The 23123-nt window shown below is 37.3% G+C and overlaps 1 protein-coding gene across 4 annotated transcripts in view; it reads right to left on the bottom strand.

The window, feature by feature from the left end:
• Positions 1 to 18693, bottom strand: part of pax7a (paired box 7a) — a 76157-nt gene extending 57464 nt beyond the window's left edge. Inside the window, exons 1-5 of one of the 4 annotated variants that reach the window (XM_077726450.1) lie at positions 18593 to 18693; positions 18200 to 18294; positions 16408 to 16643; positions 15102 to 15231; positions 14767 to 14895 (exon numbers count right to left, since the gene is read on the bottom strand). In XM_077726450.1, the coding sequence (XP_077582576.1) occupies positions 14767 to 14895; positions 15102 to 15231; positions 16408 to 16643; positions 18200 to 18294; positions 18593 to 18603 (601 nt within the window). In that variant the 5' untranslated portion in view covers positions 18604 to 18693. Of the gene's footprint in view, positions 1 to 14766; positions 14896 to 15086; positions 15232 to 16407; positions 16644 to 18199; positions 18295 to 18592 lie in introns of all 4 variants that reach the window. The other 3 variants (XM_077726448.1, XM_077726449.1, XM_077726451.1) reach the window with 3 other exon arrangements.
• Between the last annotated feature and the right edge of the window lie 4430 nt (positions 18694 to 23123).

The following is a 23123-nucleotide window of genomic DNA, read 5'->3' on the forward strand; positions in this document are numbered from 1 at the left end:
GAAATTGTATTGAATTCATTTGTAATACAGTGAAAAAAGTGGTTGAGTAAATATTCTCTTTTTTCCACATTGTGCACCCCAAAATTTTCAATTTGAGCCTTTTCAATTTCAGGACAAAAATAACTCTTTTCTCATAATATTAGTACAGTTTTGGGGTTCAAGACTGTCATGTAGTATTGTGTTCTTTTTTTTTTGCCTTGCATAACATGTCAAAAAAATATTTTTGGGTTCAACGCAAAAGCTACATGTATGTATCTATTATGTAATGAGATCAACCTTCAGTTTTTTTGAACATTTGTTCACAGGAGTACACTGGAGTAAACTCATTCTGAGATATATCTGGAAAAATGAAAAAAAGCCAATATTTTCACGTCCCCCCAAACGGAGAAAAAAGGGAGAAAGTTCAAGGTTTCCGATATTTTTTTAAAAATGTGGAGATTGCATGTTCTCCCCGGCCTGTGTGGGTTTTCTCCGGGTACACTGGTTTCCTCCCACTTTCCAAAGACGTCCAGGTAGGCTTATTAGATCCTCTAAATTAGTATATAATGTATGGTATGAGTGCGAGTGTGACTGATTGTTTGCCTCCTTGTGCCCTGCGATTGGCTGGCCACCAATTTAGGATGTCCCCCACTTCTTGCCCAAAGTCGGCTGGGATAGGCTCCAGCACCCTCTGAAACCCTAGTGAGGCTAGTGAGGCCAAAGCGGTTCAAAAATGAGATGAGAACCATTCTATGTTTAACAATAAAAAGTGGAGAGGAAACCACAACATTCAATATTTGAAATTAAAAAATATATATTACTGTAAGAGTGTTAAGTCCTTCAGACTTTTTTTTCAGTGACCGGTGTCAAGTAAAGTAGAAAAATGGCATTTTCAGTTCCAGTGGGTTTAGCATAAAACAGGTAAGGGATGTTTTTGGTCAAAAACTTTACAACAACCAAAGATGAGAAGCGGCCCCTGAGAGATTCCCATCTCCAGTTTTCTCTCATTAAAACACCATCTCCTCGTCATACATCTCACCTGATGAATCATCTGTGAGAGGTAAATAAATGGCCTTTGGGGAGCCATTGCCCTTCTTGTCAAGACACATATCCACTCCAGAGAAAGCTCCCTGTCAACTCATTCCTCTAGGCCATTTCCTCAGCTCACTCCAGTCTAATAGAGCTGAGCCTCTGCAATCGTCGTCGGGGTAATACGCCCCAATCAGGATTCATTAGAAGAGCAAATGTGCGAGTGTTATGGCCACCACAAGTGACACAAGACTGAAAAAAAATAAGCCCGCTCTCTTGCTGCAAATTGGATAACCGATACGGCCCACAGATGCTAGGAGAAAGTGGAGAGAAAAACAATGTGGCAGAAAATAAGCCACTATAATGACTCCACTTGGTAAGTAACACAGTATTGATCGCCTTCTCTGTCTTGTTTGTTTAGAAAACCCTCATCCTCGCTAATAGCTGTCTGAGAGTGTAATCTCTCCCTTGTCCTCCCCCATAGAAATCCCGCCTACCCCACACTCACACACATTATGTAGCTCTTTTCGGAGAATGGAAGTCTAATGTGGAGCTTGGCTGCACTGGCTATTGTTTGCTTATGTTGACACCTACCAGAGCCAGCTTGCTATGCACGGGGTCTCCAAACGGGAGAGTGAACAACATCCCCCCCCAAAACACACCCAAACTCTCGACTTCCAACTGCACTCTTTAGCAAGATTAAGTGCAGGGTTGCCGGGGTCACAAATCAGCGGACTCCCTCTGAAGTTGGGAGGCAGTGAGCGAGAGGATTCAAAGAGAACGCTACAGAGGGGAGGTACCGAAAGGGGGAAAGGGGTAAAGACTGACAGTCTATTGTCCACTCAAAAGAACAAGAAGAATGTATCTTTTTGGCTGATGCCCCCTTCAAACGTATATCAACACAAGGGCCCGCTTGAGCACCATACTGGTTTTGTGAAGAGGTATGTTTTGGCTTCAGTATTTATTTTCCCCTGCTAATAAAAGGGAAACATTAAATTTAAAAAAAAGATAAAAGAACAATAACAACATATAAACACAAATGTATCATGTTTTGCGTATATCGTGTAAAAAGGAAACACTTTGGGAGCAAAGTTGGTTTTAAGAGAATGTCTTTGATAAGCATCCAAGGAAAATTTTAGTATACTTCAGAGTAGAGAAATTATGTTGCTGTTGTTGTTGTTGCCGAGGAAATTTGTAATCATGTGCTTTCGCTTTGAAATGGTTTTATGTAAAGTGATAAAACAGCATTTATTTGGAAAAATGGTGTCGCATAAAGCGGACTTGAGAGATTTTCCATTCCCAAAGGGGATGTGGTTTCAAGGATAATTGATTATGGAAAATTACACTTTTGCGTGGAGGCAAAATCTTACAAATAAACTGAATTTAGCTGTAATTATCAGTTGTCTTTGTAAAATCATGAAAAGCCAACTAAACTAGTTCTTATTAACTCATTACCTGCCATCGTAGGTCGGCAATAAATAATTGTGGGAAAATTATAGCAATATATTGCCATAAATATATTTTCAATTGGGCTTTCACTATGTAAATATATTTATGTCAGTGCCGAAAATTATTAATTACTGGTTGCCGAACTAAAATGATTTCCAATAATTTCCTCTGCCATTTCCGTAGCATGCTTGAAATTTCCAAATGCATGCGCTCAAAAACACGCCTGCACGCACATAGCTCGCATTTTTCCATGCATTCAAGGTCAAATGCTGTGTGCACAGGGCACGCACGCACACATCGGTATTGTATTTGCATGTGCATGCGAAATCCGCGTGATCACAATGCGGCTAATTATTGGTCGGGACACTTAGAGCTAGTTGATTGGCTCATGCTTTTCCCCCACATTGACCGCATGCTTTGAGCTGCGCACCACTAGTTGCGAATGTTATTCAGTACTTTACATTGACTTAAAATGTCCAAGATGAACAAAGCGTTGGTGAGACTCCATTTTGGGATTGCGAGCTCGTCTCTCGTATTGTATCAACCTTCGGAAGGTTCCCCATAGTATTTCGAAGAGGAATTTAGGGGTTGTAGTCCCAGGGGTTCTAAAGATTTAATTTTGGGGATTTCAATCTATTTTTCCAGTTAAAAAGTATTAACAACATTCTCACACTAATCCCCAATATAACCTTCGCCCAATTATTGATATATAGTTTGATTAATTCCTCACAGTGGCCTACCGAGGAATTTTGCGCCCCGGATGGAGCAAGTTCTAGACGGGGCGCCCCCTCAATGTCAGAACTCAATTAGAAAGGCAGCCAAATGTGATAAATTTCCTTGAAACTTAACGAACACCGAATTTCTTTTGTATTTTTGGAAAATATTAAAAACTGGATTTAGATCTAGCTACTGCAACAATTTTCAATTATTGATTTCAACGGCGAAAATTTAAATATATTTGTCTTCTGTGGACTAAATAAAAATATATTTATTTTCTGTGGGCTAAATTAAAACATATTTATTTTCTGTGGACTAAATTAAAATATCTTTATTGTGCGACACAAATGTAGTTCTGACACAAAAATTAATATTTTCCAGGCCCTGCCTGCCATTGTCGAGGATGGATGTTAAATTCATTTAAACCAGGAGAACAGGCTGTGAACGCTCGTCTTTCAGTGCCACTGATGGTGCTAGACATCTAATCCATTTTTGAACTAGGGGTGTTCAGCAATCATTTCCTCCCAGCTTCTCTCAATCCAGATGACAGCCAATGAGTTAAAAACAGTGTTGCATTAAACAAAAGACCTTTTCTATTCAAAACGTTGTGTAAAGGCCAAGTGCAAAGCATGCAAAAACTTTTCAAAATATAGCATAGAGTTCACAAATGGTATTTCCTTTTATTTTAAATGTCACAGAAAGTCTTTGGACTTTTTTGTTGAAGTTTTCATTTGGTTTTCACTGAAGGGGTTTTATAGTGAATGAAAAATAAGGTAATGTAGTCATACTTTTGGATAACATCTGACTGATAAAGTGGAAAAGAGCCATTTTGGTCTGCGGCATGGACTAAGGAAGAAGTATTTTTATTTCTTTATCTTTGTAACCCTTTGTGTGGTTGTTGTTTATCAAAAAATATACATATGAAACTTTGCCAACTGCTTGTCATGAATAAAATATTTGACAAGGAGGGATTGTTTTTTTTTTTTTGTTAAACAGCAGATTTTCTAAAGCTGCTGTGTTGAATTTTGAAAATGTTTTTCTCTTTCGTGTATAAAATATTTCGAAGAGCACTGGGCGGAGCTTTGCACCCCCACGTTTTTGTAGTGTTTTTTTTTCATTTTCAAAGCATCTATCATTATTCCTTTTTTAAAAAAAACACTGGTGTTGTGTATGTTTCCATTTGATGAAGTTCTTGGTTAATTCAATATAAAACGAAATATCTTCAATTCTTGTAAATTCATGCACACAAAGCACCCCCCACCCCACGCAAAGCAATTGAAGACAGTGCATAAATACATTAATGCAAGTTTTTTTTTATGGAGAGAAAAAGAAGGATCTGAGCTAAAGCAGAAGCGGCTTGTGTCCTTTTTTAAAAAAGTGCTGCTGTCCAGCCTTATCGTGTCAGTTTGAAGGCCCCCATTCAAAAGTATTCATGCATCTGCCTTTGAGGCACAATGGCCGCTAGTTTATAAACTGTCTGCCCGGGCAGCCAAAGGCTTTGGTTCCTATTGTTTTGGTCCCCTTAATAAACTTTTCGGAGGAGTTCATCAACTGGCTTGAAAAGCAAGATTCAAGACAGAAAATAGCAGAAAGGCCCTTTCTCTGGTCCCCTCCTCTTTCTCTCCACCCTCTGCAGAACAATGGTGAGAGGAGGCTGTCAGACATCACACGGTCTTTTTTACGCTCTCTCTTTCTACGCCACAATACAAGAAAAAGTATTCAACCACAGAAGAAATGAGAATGAAACCTTTAGGAATGGAGCAGGAAGACAATGCTATTGTGAATTTTTCACACCAACTGCTCAAGAAAGTAAATAGAAATACGGGGGGGGGGGGGGGGGGGGGGGACATGGAATTTGGACCGGTAACCAGACAGATCAAGTGTACGGACTTTGAAAGAAATCCTCAATTGCTAAATCGATATGTTCTGACAATAAATAAATAATAAAAGTGCTTCATTTATTAGCTCTTGAGTCCTAAAGGCAAATAGTTCAACTTTGCTGGCCTGCTCACTGAAAAGGTAGCACATCAGGAAACTAAATGAATTTTTAAAATTATTTTGAATCCAATAGCAAATAGAAAAAATGTCTTTGATGATTTTATAATTAAGGTACACCTGAAAATAACCACAAAATGTTGGTGTAAAGCCAATGAAGCCAATGTTCCGACACGCTGACCAAATTTCATGCTATAAAATTCAATGAACTTTTTTTATATTAACATAATTTGAATATTGGGTGGATGGAAATTGGAATATTCCACTATCTTTTTAAAACACCAATAGTCTAAAAGGTGATCTACAATTAATTTTGTTGTCATCTCCAATCACAGGATGCAATAAGTGTAATTTTGGGTGTAGGCCACTAGTCCTCTGTTAGACCTTTAAACTCTGCGGTCAAATTTAAAAGTCCTTAATAGATATCTGTTTTAATTAATTTCATAGTCAATTAAACCAAGGCTCTGTGCATGCAGCCTTGTTCGCCTGCTGGCTGCCGGACAGCCGTAATTGATGTAATAGCCGAAAAAAGCTTGGAAATAAAAGCCCACTGTGGTCCTATTCAACAGCATCCCCTCCTCCCTCACCCCCCTCCACCATCTGACCCAAAAATGCCTTATTGGCTAGCCCCGACCATGCCGCCTACTGTTTCCCACCAATGCTCCCAGCGCGCTTTAACACCCTAATTAGATGTGACAAGTTCAACGAGCCGGTTTTGCGGGAGGAAAAGCTGCTCAGGTTATGATTTCCGAGCCGGAGCCACAAGGGAACGTGCGAACAGCTGATTCCTGTCAGCCTCATTCATCTTCTCACAGCCAATTAAACATCAACGCTAACAAAGCGGCCAACGATTAAACGCCTCCGAGGAGACTTGACGGAAGGCTTGGCAGCAGGGAAGCTGACGGAATCATACTGAGAGCTGTTTCTAATATTATGTCTCTCCTGGGAGGCCTCAATAAGCTACCAAGAATATTAAAAGCAGATCTCAGTGTGATGCAATCTGTGCAAACGCAGACAATAATTTGTACCTCACTGACAGTGTCCATCAAAACTGAACATCATTATCTTTATGAAGGCAAAATGTTTGACACAATTCTGCTGTGGTAAGTCGCATGTAAGAATATGTTTAATATTGCAGCAGCCGATGACACGGAAATTAGGTAAAAGAACCACTTTAAAATTTGACTTGTTAATTGGTTAGTTTAGCATTTATGGGAAATTAATGACAATACAAATGGTATGCACCAGGTGGCTTTACTCAACAGAAGACCTATTGCTTATTTATTTAATGTCACTGTAATGTTTATGGTTGTTGATTGTATGTGGGAAGAAAAATATTCTATTATCAATCTTTTTTTAAAATCTCCATGAAGTATTGAAGCTAAAATTTGGCCTTTTTATGTTACTAACGTTCGGAGAGAAAAAAATCATCTCGAATATGAAATTAAATGCATGTTGTTGCATTTTATTCTTCAGTTTTGTAATCAATTTCGAAATGAACATCGTGTCTCACTTATAACTCACGTTTTTTGGATTATTATTTTAAATTTATTTTTACTTATCACTTTATTTGATTATGATCTGATTATTTAAATGACTGTTTCCCAAAATGGATCCACTAAATTATTTACATCACAAATTAAATGCAGGCAAAACTACTTGGGGGTTAGAAAATATTGGTCCCTGGACTGTAGGCTTTATACCCTTGTTTATGTTGATTTAATGACAACATTTAGGAAATAAAAACATAATTTGGGTATGAAAATGAAAAACTATGACGTGCATGAAATCTACACTCATTTACACACGCATTCATAATTTATTCCCTCTATATACACCCGTATTCACATACAAAAATATATATTACAAAAAACATGAGAAACATGTCATGTTCTTATTTAATATGCACTAGGTCACACTGGATCATTCACCCTGAGTTGATTAATTGATCTTTGATCTTCCTGACAATTATTTATTCTCGTTGGGCAAAACTGATTACATAATTTGTCTACCAGTAGATGTGTTGGGAGAGAAATAATATCAAAGTGTGGCTCAAGAACCACCACTGGTGGTGTAAGTGGGCTTTCTCTAGTGGTTGACTGAATTAAATGTTGAACCGTTTTACTGCATGACATTAGATTAAACAAGCAATGTTCTGTTGTGTTCAATTTAAACTACAAAAGACAGAACTTTGTCTTTTCATGTGTTTAAGAAGGATTTACAAAAATCAAACAATTTAACTCAATCTTTACCACCCCCGTAAAATCTAATTCAAGTGTTAGTGTTCAAACTGTGGTACAAAAAAAAAAAATCATCTGCCATTTATTTTGTTTTACTACTTTGTTTTATCCTTTTCATTGATTGCCATTGAAAAGGGTTGGACAGCCACATCATTTGAAATGGGAAGACTGTCACTGAATGCAAATATTTCAGTGCCACTCATGTGTTGCCGGGCTCAAAATAGATTGGACATCTAGGTCCGTCAGAGGCAGCCAATGAGTTATTATTGGCCCTCATGCTGGTCATCGTAGAGCCAAGTGTTCTTTAATGTGATACTTGTTGTAAAGTGTTGGAAAGAGCTGGACTATGACCAAAGGAGCAATAATCTGTTTTCCACATTGTTAGTATTAGATGGGAAATCAAACACAGGCCTAATGAAAGACGGACAATGTTTTTGTTAGTGACAGGATACCTGGAGGGGTGTCACTTCCTGTTTAATTTGTATCACCAAGCGCGAAGACCCCAAGCGCACTACTCCATCCCAAGTGAGCCATTGAATGGGGGACATTACTAAAATAATGCTATTAAACATCACAAGCTGGTGACATCACACAAACAAGCAGCATTGTGCGCTTTGGAAGCAGGAAGTGTTAACCGTCAACTGCTTCCCGACAATGTGCAATCACGAGACACTACCCCTCCCCATCGACGAGGGGAGAAATTGAATCCTTTTAAGTTATTAAGCAGGGAAGGATTATAAAAGGTTCTTTATAGAAATGAGCTAGAAATCCCCATGTCTTCCTCAGTGTACACTTTTTAAATTTCCCACTAGAAACCAGGGAGGAGAGATTGGTCCTTTTCATGAGGAGAAACCACAAGAGATGGGGAAACCTTTTTATTCTTCTTTTAGTCATCGTCCCACTTGGTAAGCGCCCCACTTTAATTAATAGACAGCCTTGAGAGGTATCACTGTCAGCCAGGATGATGGCAGTGTTTGTGCCCCCATGAATATTTGTGGTGTGATCAAAGTCAACGTCTAAATCTGATCCCCCTTTTATTTATTTTTCGATATATATATATATATTTCCGTCCATGCTCAACTCGCTGACACTGAAATGTCACTGTGGGTTCGGTGGGATCGTACCCGTACACACAACCCCCTCACACTATCAATTCCTTTCATTTTCAAGTATTATGGTCTCAACTTGATGACAGTGATTTAAAATATGATGTCACTCAAGTGCACTCATTTAGCTTGTTTAATCAAGAGTATGGTGATATTATACAAAACATGTTGATAATTATTTAGATTAAGTTACCTTTGACATTTGAAAATTATGTCTTAGGACAATTGAAATGCACGTCTGGGCCCTTTTTTGGCTGACCTCAAGAGACAAGTGTACAGCAATGTATATGACATGAATCACCGTAAAACCATTAACTGAAAATAAAATTGGGGTTTTGTTTATTTATTTGTTTATTTATTTATTTATTTTAGTGCACCAGAGCAAGAGTGTTTAGCATGTCAGCCTCACAGTTCTTGGGTCCTGGTTCGAACACAGGTCAATCCTCCTTTGTGGGGTGTGCATGTTGGCCTCGGGTTTGTGTGTTTTCCGGGTACTCCGATTTCCTCTCACATTCCAAAAACATGCACGCTAGGCAGTGTGAACACTCTAAATTGACCCAAGATATGAGTGTGCCAGGTCACCCTTGTGAAAGATGGGTTCTCTCTGGTTTTATATATACATATATAGAAGTTCAGCAAATCAATCAAGCAAAATGTACAGATATGATATGAGAAGATTATCAGCAGTTCAATTCAATCAAGCCAAAGCATTAAAATAAATCTAATTTAATATGGGACTTGAGCTGGGAAACAGCACCATTGCGTGTCCAAGCATGATTACTGCCTACCTACACTACTTTGGGTTTTTACCGGTAACTGGAGACATAGTAACTGCTGAGCTTTGTCATTAGCCCGGAAAAAAGGGTAGAATGCGTAAGGTTGGTTCCTTGAAAAGTAGATCTTTGAGGGGGGTCCTGGGTTCAAAACCAAGTCACGTCCACCTGTGAGGAGTTTGCATGTTCTCTCCGGGCCTGCGTGGGTTTCCTCTGGGTACACCAGTTTCCTCCCACATTCCAAAAACATGCATGGTAGGCTGATTGAACATTCTAAATTGCCCCTAGATATGGGTGTGAGTATGTATGGTTGTCTGTCTCCTTGTGCCCTGCGATCGGCTGCCCACCGATTCAAGGTGTCCCCGCCTTTGGCCCGGAGTCAGCTGGGATAGGCATGAAGCAGGTTTGAAGGATGTCCAAAACAAGGGTTTTTGAAAAAGTAGATCAATGCTGCATGTGCGCCTGTGTAATGCTGCAAAAACTGTAATTGTTTGTGGTCTGAAAGTTTTGCATTTGTTAAAAAACTGGGTCGAAGGTAAAAGATGCGACCTTGGCGTCGATTTGAATCAATTTTTTGAAGAACGAAAGGCGAAATTTTAATATCTGGCCTTGTCATGACACAATTCACTATTGAAGCTAAGCATAGTTGAAAACCGCATTGAATGTGGAAGTAAAATATGTGAATGGTATCCAATCCGTATGAAACGGCAGTTTTTTTCCAAGTGTTCAAAATCGAGTATTTTCATCGATTTTTAGCAAGACCACACGAATGACCTGAAAAATTATGTGCGTGCGATGTTGTTCTAGTCATGGTGCTTTTACAAAACTGTGGTTTTGATCTGAAAGTTTCGCAAGAAAAAAATGATCCAATATTGCACTTTTACGACCTAAAAAATACGACACCCTGGTAAAAATATCGATTTTCTGAAATCGGACTTACGGTCTTGTCTCAGAAATCGTAATATGTATGGATTTAAATATATGCTTGTGTTTGCTGCTTACAAAGTATATTATCAATATTGTTATCTCGTTATCGTCATTATTGTTGTTATTGTTGTTGTTATTGTTATTACTGTAGCTACGATGATGATTAGTGGGCAAAGTGTCTCGCATTGCCGCATGGTGCCCCCACGTCTAATAAAGAGCGATGTAAATTCCAACAAGAAGTATCTTGAGTGGCTGCAGGGACAGGAGGTTAATCCAAGTTTAATGCAGTGAAGCGCAGCGCGGGGTATGCGCTATGATGGGTGTGTTATCTCTGCCCACCATTTGGGTGCTCTCCATTCCTAGCCAAGCCAAATAACTCGTACAGATCGAGTTATCCATTCTCTCTCTCTCTCTCTCTCTCTCTCTCTCTCTCTCTCTCTCTCTCTCTCTATATATATATATATATATATATATATATATATATATATATATATATATATATATATATATATATATATATATATATATATATATATATATATATATATATATATATATATATATATATATATATATATATATATATATATATATATATATATATATATATATATATATATATATATATATATATATATATATATATATATATATATATATATATATATATATATATATATATATATATATATATATATATATATATATATATATATATATATATATATATATATATATATATATATATATATATATATATATATATATATGAGTGAGACAGTAAGAGAGAGAAATGGAGAGGTTGATAGAGGCTGAGAGACAGACAGGGAGAGAGAAATATATATATATATATATATATATATATATATATATATATATATATATATATATATATATATATATATATATATATATATATATATATATATATATATATATATATATATATATATATATATATATATATATATATATATATATATATATATATATATATATATATATATATATATATTTCTCTCTCCCTGTCTGTCTCTCAGCCTCTATCAACCTCTCCATTTCTCTCTCTTACTGTCTCACTCTCTCTGACTCCATCTCTCTCTGTGGCCATCTCTCTCTGCCTGTCTCTCTTTGCCTCTCTTTCTCTCGCTTTCTCTCTCTCTCTCTCTCTCTCTCTCTCTCTCTCTCTCTCTCGCTTTCTCTCTCTCTTTCTCTCTCTCGCTTTCTCTCTCTCTCTTTCTCTCTCTTTCTCTCTCTTTCTCTCTCGCTCTCTTTCTCTCTCTCAATCTATCTGTCTCACCCTCTCCTCTCTTTTAAGCCTGAGGAAAGAAAACGTTATTAATAGCTAAATAACTCGCCCATACTTTCACTGACTCTCTCACACACACTGTTCCAGATGGATTTGTTTGAAGTGCGCTGCACCCGAAACCCCAGAATCCCCCCACCCCCAGTTTTGAGCCCAAATGTAGCCATCATACATTTAGAAGGGCTAATTTTTCATTCCTTTATCACTTGCACGTCAAAGGGACGACGTGCAATTAAATGTTGTTTGTTTGCGCCCAAAATTAACCTTGTTCGCGTGATCTGTCGCATGCACCTCTCAGTCACTATCCTCCCTGTAACTGCGAAATAATCCCACCTGGCATCTGTTTAATTATATTGAAGACCTCTGCTAATCCGGTGATTTGCTCAAGTGTCCATTGCCTGTCGCCGCATGCATCCTTTTTTACAGCATGGCAGATGTGCATCATACATGACATGAAAAACAATGGTGCGCGGAAATTTAAAAAAAATATAACATAAAATAAATGTTGACATTAAAAGAAATGGTGCGCGGAAATTATTTTTTTAAAACATATAAATGTTTTAGTTATAGTTTTCATCGCGTTTTTTTATTTTATTTTATTTTCAATGTGCATTTGAACAACAATATGTCACCAGAGGACACTTTTTAAACCAATATGATGTTTTCATATAAAATAACATTGTCACATTTTTTATTTTTATTAAAGAAATGCTTATTATTGGTCACCATTACCGTGTTTCATGTGTCTATATAGGATCAAGTTCAATATCTTATGACGAATTATGCTTTTACCGAATCATACATATCCGCTCGGAAAAACATTTCATTATTATGATTTTTAAACAATTATTTCCGTTGCGTTAAATTCTTATTTCATATTTTACTCATTCTTCAATGTGTTGAGAACGTGTTTAACCCATATGCAAAATTAACAAACATGGGAAAGGCCTATTCAATTGGTTTTCCTTTCATATAATGTAGTTATCATCAAAATTATTACTATATACATGTTTTGGCATTGATAATCGGATAATTTTTTTCCTGATAGAAAAAATATACAATCGTTGATCATTTTCACGCGTTTAACTACTACTACAATATTAAATATACTGGTCCCCAAGCCACATTTTGAATAGCACTTCTCTTCACCCTCTGATCTCTCGTTAAAAGACGCGACCATAATAAGGTTGCCAGTTCGAACAAGCATTTTAATGAACTGCCGATTTGATCCGGGATAAATCCCTGATGTAACCTAGGAAGTACGTTCAATAAACAAGCCGATAAATAAATAAGGACTTAAAATGTGAAGACGCCAAAAAAAAGGAAAAAAACCCTCATGAATTTTTCCGCCCTGCAGGGCAAGCCTGTACGATGTGAGCTCGACTCGGAGATGAAAGTGAAAAGAAATAAAAGGCTCCGTTTAATCTGCTTTAAAACCCCTCTCTCCACATATAAGGGGGCTGCGCCGCGCACCGCCAGAGTGAGCGGCTGATTGGGGATAAATACATTTGGAAGCGTGCCCGCGAGCTATTACACCCGGTGCGAACACGTAGTCACCTATTCAGGGGCTCTCCGTAGCCCCCCGCTAATAAGTATTAACATTATGACTATTAATAAAAGCCATCCGGACGGCGCGCGTCTTCCCACCCCAAAACAGAAGGGGCAAAACACGCCATTACGCGCATATAGAGTCGTTATTCTCTCCCTGCTTTCAAAACACGCGCAAGCACCACGGGGACATATGTTGCGGCAAAGGGGAATTATGGGATGGTTGTATAAATCAACAGGAAAGCGGCGGGTGCGTAAAAGCACGCAGAACAATCGGAACAGAATGTTGGCAATTTCCTTAGAAAGCGTGGCAAAAGGGGCAGTGGGAAAATTAGCCTTTTCACGCTGTAAAGCTATTCAATTCTAAATAACCAGGCATTATATGAAATTACAAAACTATACAACAGCAGGGCGTACTGAATAATTCATCTCCTTTTTAAGGGGTCCCCGTGACCCTTTTGTCCAAAAAAAAATCGGCGTATTGACGGGGAAATTTCTCCGTTTTCCAGGATTTTTTTTTCGCTTTTGTAGCTTGATTAGAACAGTTTCAAAAAATTGAATATTTAAAAAAAAAACATTAGGAAGGTAGAGTCTGTTGGGGTTTATTGTCAAATTTAAATAGGGAGAGGGGTTGTCTGGCCCGTTGTATCCATTCCGATTCAAAAGGGGAAATAAATCATCTAAACAATTTAAAACACAGGGATTTAGACGTTTTGCTGCAATAAAATACTTTTTACAATTTCTAAATTGTATATTACCATATTTATGTGTTATTATAATAGAACAATTGTAATTATAAACACTTTTTTTATTATTATCATTTCAGAATTTATATTTTTTCAGATTTAGGCATTAAATTTAATCTATGTGCGTGTATCTTTCAAATCATAATTTGTGAGGTTTCTGTATAATTATGAATCAACATGTTGGAATAATTCAAAGTGTCAAAATGTATTTGTTATCGTTTTCTGTCCACATTTCCTTTTTGGAGAAAAAAATGTTCATTTGAAGTGACTTCTATTCCGGGCTAAATTTTCTTCGTTTGCATGTTTACATATGCAGAGCAATAATTGAGCATGCATTAATAATACTGTTCCAAAATGTCAGCCAAAATTCCCTTCTGTCAAAAGTATTGATATTTTAATTATTTAATACGTATCTTATTTTTTCTAACATATATTTATTTTCTATTTTTTAGTGGATTCATGTTGTAATAAATCTCCCTTCGATGCCAGTTTGAGTTATTACAAGACTACTTCTATATGACGAGATAAAGCGTGTAAATCAATTGGAATAGAGGAAATTGAACATTATATCGATCCAACGAGTGAAAATTGATTTCTACCTAAAAGAGGAAAATGATGCGATCTAGGGTGATGTGGGTTCGCCGTCATTTTTATTTTTATTTTCAGTCAAAGCAGCTTACTGTCTCCAATGAATGGTCAAACGCATGTATGAACGAAGCGGAATGAACCAGCACATGGATTATTTTGCCGCTAAATACTTTCATGCCATCGGCTACCATGAATATTCATCATTGCGTGAACGATCAAGTGACCAAGTCCCAAGAGGACGCCACGGAGGAATGGAAATATTTGGGGAAATCTTTCCTTCAGACGACACGGAGGCTGACAAGACATGCAAGTGGTATATATATATATAGAAGCCATTAATGGCCCATAAGGTTGCTAACTTACATTTATCACCGAGGATGCCATCGATGCTATGCTTTGTTTTCTTTTCTCCGTCTTCATCCTTCTTATCACAGTCATCCTCGTCATCTTTTTTGCCAAATCGGGCCCTCAAAACGCGGCTGATGGAGCTCACTAATGGCAACAAGAAGGTAAATGGGTGATTAGCCCTTAAAACCCAGAACACAGCCATATAATCTCATTTGAAGAAGGACACTGCACATAAGTCAAGCATATTTTGCAGGCAGATCGTATTTTGGACGGCGAATGATGCTGCACTTGTAGGCTCCTACGATAAGGTTATTAAAAGTAGAATTGCAGCTTACCAGATGAAGCCTCACCTGAAGGAACTGTGCTTCTGTCGCACACCCCGTCCTTCAGCAGCTTATCCCGGATCTCCCAGCTGAACATTCCCGGGTTCTCGCGCTTGTACTCCTCGATCCTCTTCTCCACGTCGGGAGTGGCCACCTGCTACAAGTACAGAGAAGGAGGGCAGCATTTTAATTGGAGTTGCATGCATTGCACACATTCAATTTGGACTTAAGGAAAAAAGAACAGTCAAACAGGAACACCATTTGACGTATTTGCATTTCAATTCCACTTTCATACTAACGCGGCTTATGAAAGATGACATCCATTTAAAAAAACAGACAGGCCATATTTGCGAGTGGCCTTTGGGTTCATTGTTAATAAATTGTAACAGTGAAACAAATCATGGCATCCTTACAATTGTTAGGAGAACAATATTCAATACAATACGTTTTGGGGGTGGGGGGGGGATAAAGATTAAATACCAATTAATTTGAATTGAATCACCCAATAAAACAATTGTTTTAAGAGGGAACTCAGTGAATTCTATCGCGCAAGCGTACATCTGCCCAATTTATATGATAATGAACTCAAATGAAAAGACGACTAATCAATAAAATGACTCAAAAACAACATTAAATACGGTTTCTCGCTTCACATTGCATCTTGTTCACTTACAGCTAATGAAATGCTCCTGAATTTACGACGTGGTAATGAAGATTGATTTTTAACATTTTTTTGTAATTAAAACATAACCATAAAGAATAAGTTACGAAAGGGGAAAAAACTATTCCAAGCAATGTCGAAGCAGGAAATATTTAAATGAAAAGAACAAAAAAAAAAACAACCACGCGTACAATATATTGCATTAGACTGAACAAAATCTTGGCAAAGGAAAAAAATAACAGAGCATTTGGAAATATTTCCTAATCAATCATTTCCACCCACCCGCTGCTATTTCATTCAGAACATTAATTCAATTTCAACGCCGGTCCTCCTTGTTAGGTTCACGGGGTGCTGGAGCCAAACCCAGCTGACTTTGGGTGAGCGGCAAACTACATCTTAAACTGGTCACCATAATTTGTAGGGCAAAATAAAAACAGACAACTTATATAATTTATGAACACCAAAAATGTTACGAATAACAAACTTATATATGATTTATTAGATATATTATGGACTTTTTTAAATTATTGCTGGAGACATTTATGGCCCTATTGTTGTTGATTTCAGGATTGCAAGGAATTATTTTTCAACATGTAGGAGTACCTAATAGTATGACCTTGTTAGGCCAGCGGTTCGTCCCCCTCACACGGGGGCCTCCCCATGCGCACTCACCCTGGGTTTGCTGCCTCCGATGGCCCCCGGGCGGATGGAGCCGGTTTCCTGGTATCGGCACAGGATCTTGGACACGCAGCCGTGCGAGACGCGCAATTGTCGCGAGATGACGCACGGCCGAATCCCATGGTGGGCCATCTCCACAATCTTGTGCCTGATGTGGTTGGGTAGCGGCCTCCCATTAATGAACACGCCGCCCAGCTGGTTGACCCGGCCCTGGCCCAGTGGGGTGGACACTGTGTGGGCGAGACACGTGTGGAGGTCATCAACAAGACAAACAAGAAACAAGAAAACTACAAAAAAAAAAGCGTATTTCTTTTTTGGTTGGGGGGTCTGAAATTGAGGTCACAGATTCAGTGAGACACGCATGCATCTGATTCCACACTGTGTAGAAGCTGCCACTTTGCAACCTTCATTATTCCAAGTCATGCTGTCCAAATATTGATGTGATCCTCCAACGTTTCTCGCGTGGCTGATGTGCCATTTTTTTTTTGTAGCGGCCCTCTCGAGCGAATCCACGGCCAACTTGCAAAGCAGACGGGCGCGACTGAGTGTGTGTGCGTGTCGTTGCGTGCGCGCGCGCATGTGTGTGTGTGTGTGTGTGTGTGTGTGTGTGTGTGTGTGTGTGTGTGTGTGTGTGTGTGTGTGTGTGTGTGCACGCGCGCACGCCAAGGCGCGTGTGATCGCTTTCTCTACTTGAGCACGAATGGGGCCCTAATGGGAAAACGGTTTGCCATAAATGCATGCAAATACAAAGAGTGGTCTTCAAACTCATCTTCCTAGAGCCCAATGATTCCCACATCTCGAGAGTACGTGGGGACTTGTCATAAAATTAACAATTAGATTGCCTCTTTTGGTGGCTCAATCGGACCAGTGTTATTGTTATTAAAACAGGCACTTATGTTGTTTGGGCCATATTACTATTTTAAATAAGCCATTTTTTAAAAAAAAAATACAAGACATGGGTGTACATTATATGGGTGATGATGGAAATGGTTGGGTGTAGAAAAATGATGTGATGTTCACTAGTAATGGTAAAACGCTTGGTCGCGTATAAGCGCACATGAAGAATCAGCGAAAAGGCTGATGTGCGATCTCACGAAATTTAAAGGAAAATTGCAATAAATATTTGATAGATGTATATTTTGAAATTTTGTTTAATTATTTGCAAGAAGTACAATTTAAATAGAACTGAGAAAAATTAAAAGTAATCATTAGAAACATTCAAGCTCCCCAAAATATTAACTGAATTCCAACTTAATTGTCGTAAAACCTATTAGAAGAAAATTTATGGACCATTTAATGCTATAAGTTTTTTATTTATTTATTTGGCTTGTATTCTTGTTAAAACCAACGTATAACATATTTTCTTTTTAATGTCACTGCTAAATATATAGAGCGGTGCTTATATAATTTAAATATATTCTTTAATTATATATATATATATATATATATATATATATATATATATATATATATATATATATATATATATATATATATATATATATATATATATATATATATATATATATATATATATATATATATATATATATATATATATATATATATATATATATATATATATATATATATATATATATATATATATATATATATATATATATATATATATATATATATATATATATATATATATATATATATATATATATATATATATATATATATACACATACATACATACACACACACACATATATAAACTATTTTAATCTTACCACTGTTAACTGTTGAAAACAGTAAAAACATAAATATGCCTTCTCACCTTCCAGGGGGAAGCCGGTTCGTGGGTAGTTCTGTCCCGGCGTGGGGCGGACCATTCGAGGCACTGTTCCGGGTAAAGTAGCCATCCCGCAGCTACTGGGTCAGCAGCAGCACCAGCAAAAAAAAAAAAAAAAACAATAAGGACTCGCAGCAGTTTCACAAAGTCCAAAGAACAGTGAATGTCTTGGATGAGTTTTTAAAAAATGCTCAGAAAGCAAAAATATGCGGCGAAATTCCAATCCCGGGTGGAACGACTGGACGGATTTCAAAAGAAGCGGGGGAGGAGGTGATTGATGGTGACGCTCTACACACACAAACCCCACCAGTGGTACATTAAAAATAATAATGAGTCACATAGGTAACTGGGAATTGACAAAAACTGGCCCTCTCGTACCCTTGATGCATTTGGCTTGAATCTTATGTCTGCTGGATGCGTGGAAGTAGTTGAAGCGGGCAACTTTAGTGCACACGTCGTGGGAGGAGACAAGCAAGCGCTCCCATAGGCTCACGTGGCCTTCTCCTTTTTGTACTCAAAACGAGTGGGCTCAGCCTTGAGCCCCGGCGACCAATCACAGGACCGTGTTGGACTTTTTAATACGCTGCAATTGCCACCAATACCATCATCATCCTTATCATTCTCAGTAGCTTTTTCGTCCTCCATCACAAGGAACCTCATCTGTAATTGAAATAATATTTGGAAATGACGTGAATGCATTCTTTCCCTTGTCGGATGAATTGATACACTTACCTTCATAAAACATAAATAATACAAAAAAATATGCACATTAAAAATAATTGGAAATGTGGAGTTTAATTAAAATTTTATTATTTCAAAAGTGTGAGAATATTAATAATAATTAACCACCATAATTGTACCTATTGGGTACCTGAGAATCCACATTTTACTGTCGACCGTCATGTCAATTTACCGGGAATTACTGTATGGTGTGGTTTATTATCAAGAGGATTAATTGGACCATTCTTTTTTTGACGCAACTGTAACCGGTCCCATTTACTTGAACCTGATTCAACAATCTGTTATGCCGTGCATTAGAGACCATTTTGAAGACAAATTGGTTTATTTTCAGCAATAGGGTGCACCCCCACATTACCATTGCGATATTAGGTCCTTTCTTGATGAGGTTTTGCCAAACAGGTGGATCGGACGAAGAGGTTTTGTTAAATATCCTCCCCGTTCAACTGACCTCACACCGATTTTTTTTCCAATCGGGATATCTAAACGACAAAGTTTACGCTACAAAACCAGCAAAAAATGCTGAATTAAAAGATGCCATTGAACAAGAATGCACCCAAATATCAAGAAAATAATTGCATATTGTTTGGCCTAGTCAGTGCCCGGATCAAAGTGGGTGCCAGTTTGAGAACAAGCAAGCAGTGAAAAAACAGAAAAATGATAATTGTAAATATTATCACACTTGTGAATATATATATATATATATATATATATATATATATATATATATATATATATATATATATATATATATATATATATATATATATATATATATATATATATATATATATATATATATATATATATATATATATATATATATATATATATATATATATATATATATATATATATATATATATATATATATATATATATATATATATATATATATATATATATATATATATATATATATATAATTTTAAATTTCTAAAGGGCCTAAATTAAATAGCAGGTGATTTTTAGACATTGTCTTCTGATAGATCATTGCTGAAATGCCATGTACAGTGTTTAAATAATGTCATCAGGATATGTTTTATTAATTCATTTTCTGAAGCGCTTATTTTATATATACTGAACAGCTTTTATCCTCATTAGGGTCGCGGGGGTGGTGGTGGAGCCTATCCCAGCTAACTCCGGGCCACAGGTGGGGGACATCCTGAAACCGTGGCCAGCCATAAGGCGCAAGGACACGGACAATCATGCACACTTACAACCAAACCTAGGGTCAATTTAGAGTGTCCAATCATCCAACCGTGCATGTTTTTGGAATGTGGCAGAAAATTGGAATACCCAGAGAAAACCCACGCTGGTCCAGATAGAACATGCAAACTCCACAAAGGTGCACGTGACATGGATTTGACCCAGTACCCCAGAGCTGTGAGGCCTACGCGCTAACCAATTCTTCCACGTGCCGCTTTTATATACATATATAGTATATGGCTCACGGTCTACTTGCCGAAAGACATTTAGCCGACTGACATCTGGTCGAGGGCCCACTCGCCGAGGGGGCATCTGGCAGAACGTAGAATTAGCTGAACGACCAATTAGCCGACCGACTAGCCAGCCGAAGGACGTTGTGCCGACGCGCTCGCCCCGCCCCCGGTCGTGTGTGTACGTTTTTCAATCTCGGCCTGCGGGCCATATACGGGCCATTACAGATAACAACATTCATTTAGAATAACAAGTTACAGATAACAACTTTCATTTAGAATAGCAAGTTACAGATAACATTCATTTAGAATAACAAGTTACAGATAACAACATTCATTTAGAATAATAAGTTACAGATAACAACATTCATTTAGAATAACAAGGGCATTTATTCACGGCCAAAAAAAGTAGTCATAACAGTAAGTACTATAATGACAGAAGAAAAAAGTAGTTATAACAGTAGATACTGTAATTTACACCAGCATAGAAAACATTGAGATTAATCTTTGAATTTAGGTTCTCAGCAAATCATTTTGAATATATATTTACTAAAATAATGCAAAATTATTTGAAATTAATATATTATTGGCACACATCACTGTGTAGTAAGTGTTCAATAGCATTTTCAGATATTGTTCTCTAAACCCTCTAGTCTGTATTTTTAGTTTTTTTTTCTCACATAGCAAGAGTGTATGTATGAGTTCATGCTTAAGAATAATGAATACAAATTAAGGCCAGTACAATACACTACGTTCTTGTCTTTAGAAATATGTCCAGCGGGTGGCGGTAAATTTTGAGATGCTTCCACTGTAAAGTAAGATGATTGTCTATGTGATTGTAATTGTTGTACATAATTTGTACTTTTTTTGCAGATTTAATAAAAACACCATCTGTGAATTTGCTTTGTCTTTTTAATGAAATATTTGTTTGAATGGCAGCTTGTGTGTTTAATATTAAAAATCAAGTAAAATGATTATTTTTGTACTGGCTCTTGACTAATTTTTTTGAACCATGCCTATTTACTCCCAAAATTTGTCGGGGCAAAGAGTACCATCCTCTGGATGCAAGTTTAATAATGGGTAATTTGGGAGTAAGTAGACATGGACATAAGTCGCGTGAAACACTACATCATCAGGTCGCGTCTCTCAAATTCAAACATTACATATTTTAATCACATGAACATAACTCTCCCTGAACTATCTCACACAATTCAAACTTCTATCTCCTAACATCAAGTTTTACTTTTTCTAAATAACAGTTACAAATACCATACACAGCAACCTTCATCTCCAAATATTATTTTTAATATTACTTCAATTGGCTTCCCGGCAGGCGAGTGTTTGCCCCATCGGCCTCACACTTTTGGGGTCATGGATTCAATCCCAGGTCGATCCTAACTGTGGGGAGTTTTCATGCTCTCCCCAGGCTTCCATGTGTTTCCCCTGGGTACTCCGTTTCCACCCTCAAACACATGGAGGGTAGGCAGGATGAACACTCTAAATTGCCCCTTTGTATGAGGGTGAGCGTGAATGGTTGATTGAATCCTCTGTTTTGGCTAGTGCACAACTGTAACAAATTATTACTTTCCACATTTCTAGAGCTCTAGTGATTGTGACTGGATTGGGCAGGCGGTTGCAAAATGGTGGTGGTCAGCATATAATTTTTATTATGAGTCAACTTCACCTTCGACAAAACTCCCCTCAAGTCAAAAAGGCTAAATGGCCGTGTTGCCACTCTCCTTATGTAAGCACCTTGTCACACCTGTATGACTCTCATGGTCCACTGTTCATTAAATCAAGATCCAAATTGACATTTATCATTGTCCCAGACTGTTTCCCTTGTAATGATGAAAATTTTTTAGCAAGGAAATGAAGGATAATTCCAAGAATATGTCTGTTTGCATAGTTAGTAACCTTGAATTTTGGGAATAAGAATCATTTTGGCAGCAACTTCCTCTTTTAAAATCCTGATTCATCACAATTAACCCTCCTAATTGAGGAAGGCTAGAAGTTGATATCTTAAGTATCTCTCTTCTTTTGCCTGTCAACATGAGACAAAAAATCGATGTTCTCCATATAAATGAAATTCCACTCGCACATTCACGCTCACACTTCAAAAGTAAATAAACATAACTAAACATTATCTTCTCTCTCACACGCTAAACAGTGTATATTGCAAACAACAAACTCATCTGGCCTCTACAAAAAACATCATAACTTGAAACCCAGGGAGAAATAATCACAATAGCTTCCTCAATCCAGCTTTACTGTTATGGATACCTTTTATACTTAATATAAAATCCACAATGTACTGAAACCTTACTCTCAGGTGATCTACAAGTAGTGCCTTGGAGATCGACCAGTTGATCGGAATCGACGTAATGAGCACCCTTGCTATAAGCCATTAAATATGATCTGAAGGAACTGATCTTTCTAGAAAAAAACCCTCCAATTTAATTGTCAAACTGGTAAAAGCTAGACTAAGCTCTTTAAAAAAAGTTATCTTTCACTGGAGATTTCTGTATGCAATGTATTACAGCAGCTAAGTGTAACAATCTATTTTATGCGATGGCATTTCTGTGTTTGTCATGCGACAGGGCCAAAATGTTTGGGTATCACGCTCTGATGTGCATGACAAATCCACATGTTTTCTCAAACAAAATAGCAGTGTGCTGTTTGGCTAGGAGAAATCTCAGCGGAGCACCACAGGGATGAAGAAAGACTTCAGTCTT

Source organism: Stigmatopora nigra, chromosome 10 (genome assembly GCF_051989575.1).
Source record: "Stigmatopora nigra isolate UIUO_SnigA chromosome 10, RoL_Snig_1.1, whole genome shotgun sequence".
NCBI lineage: Eukaryota > Metazoa > Chordata > Actinopteri > Syngnathiformes > Syngnathidae > Stigmatopora > Stigmatopora nigra.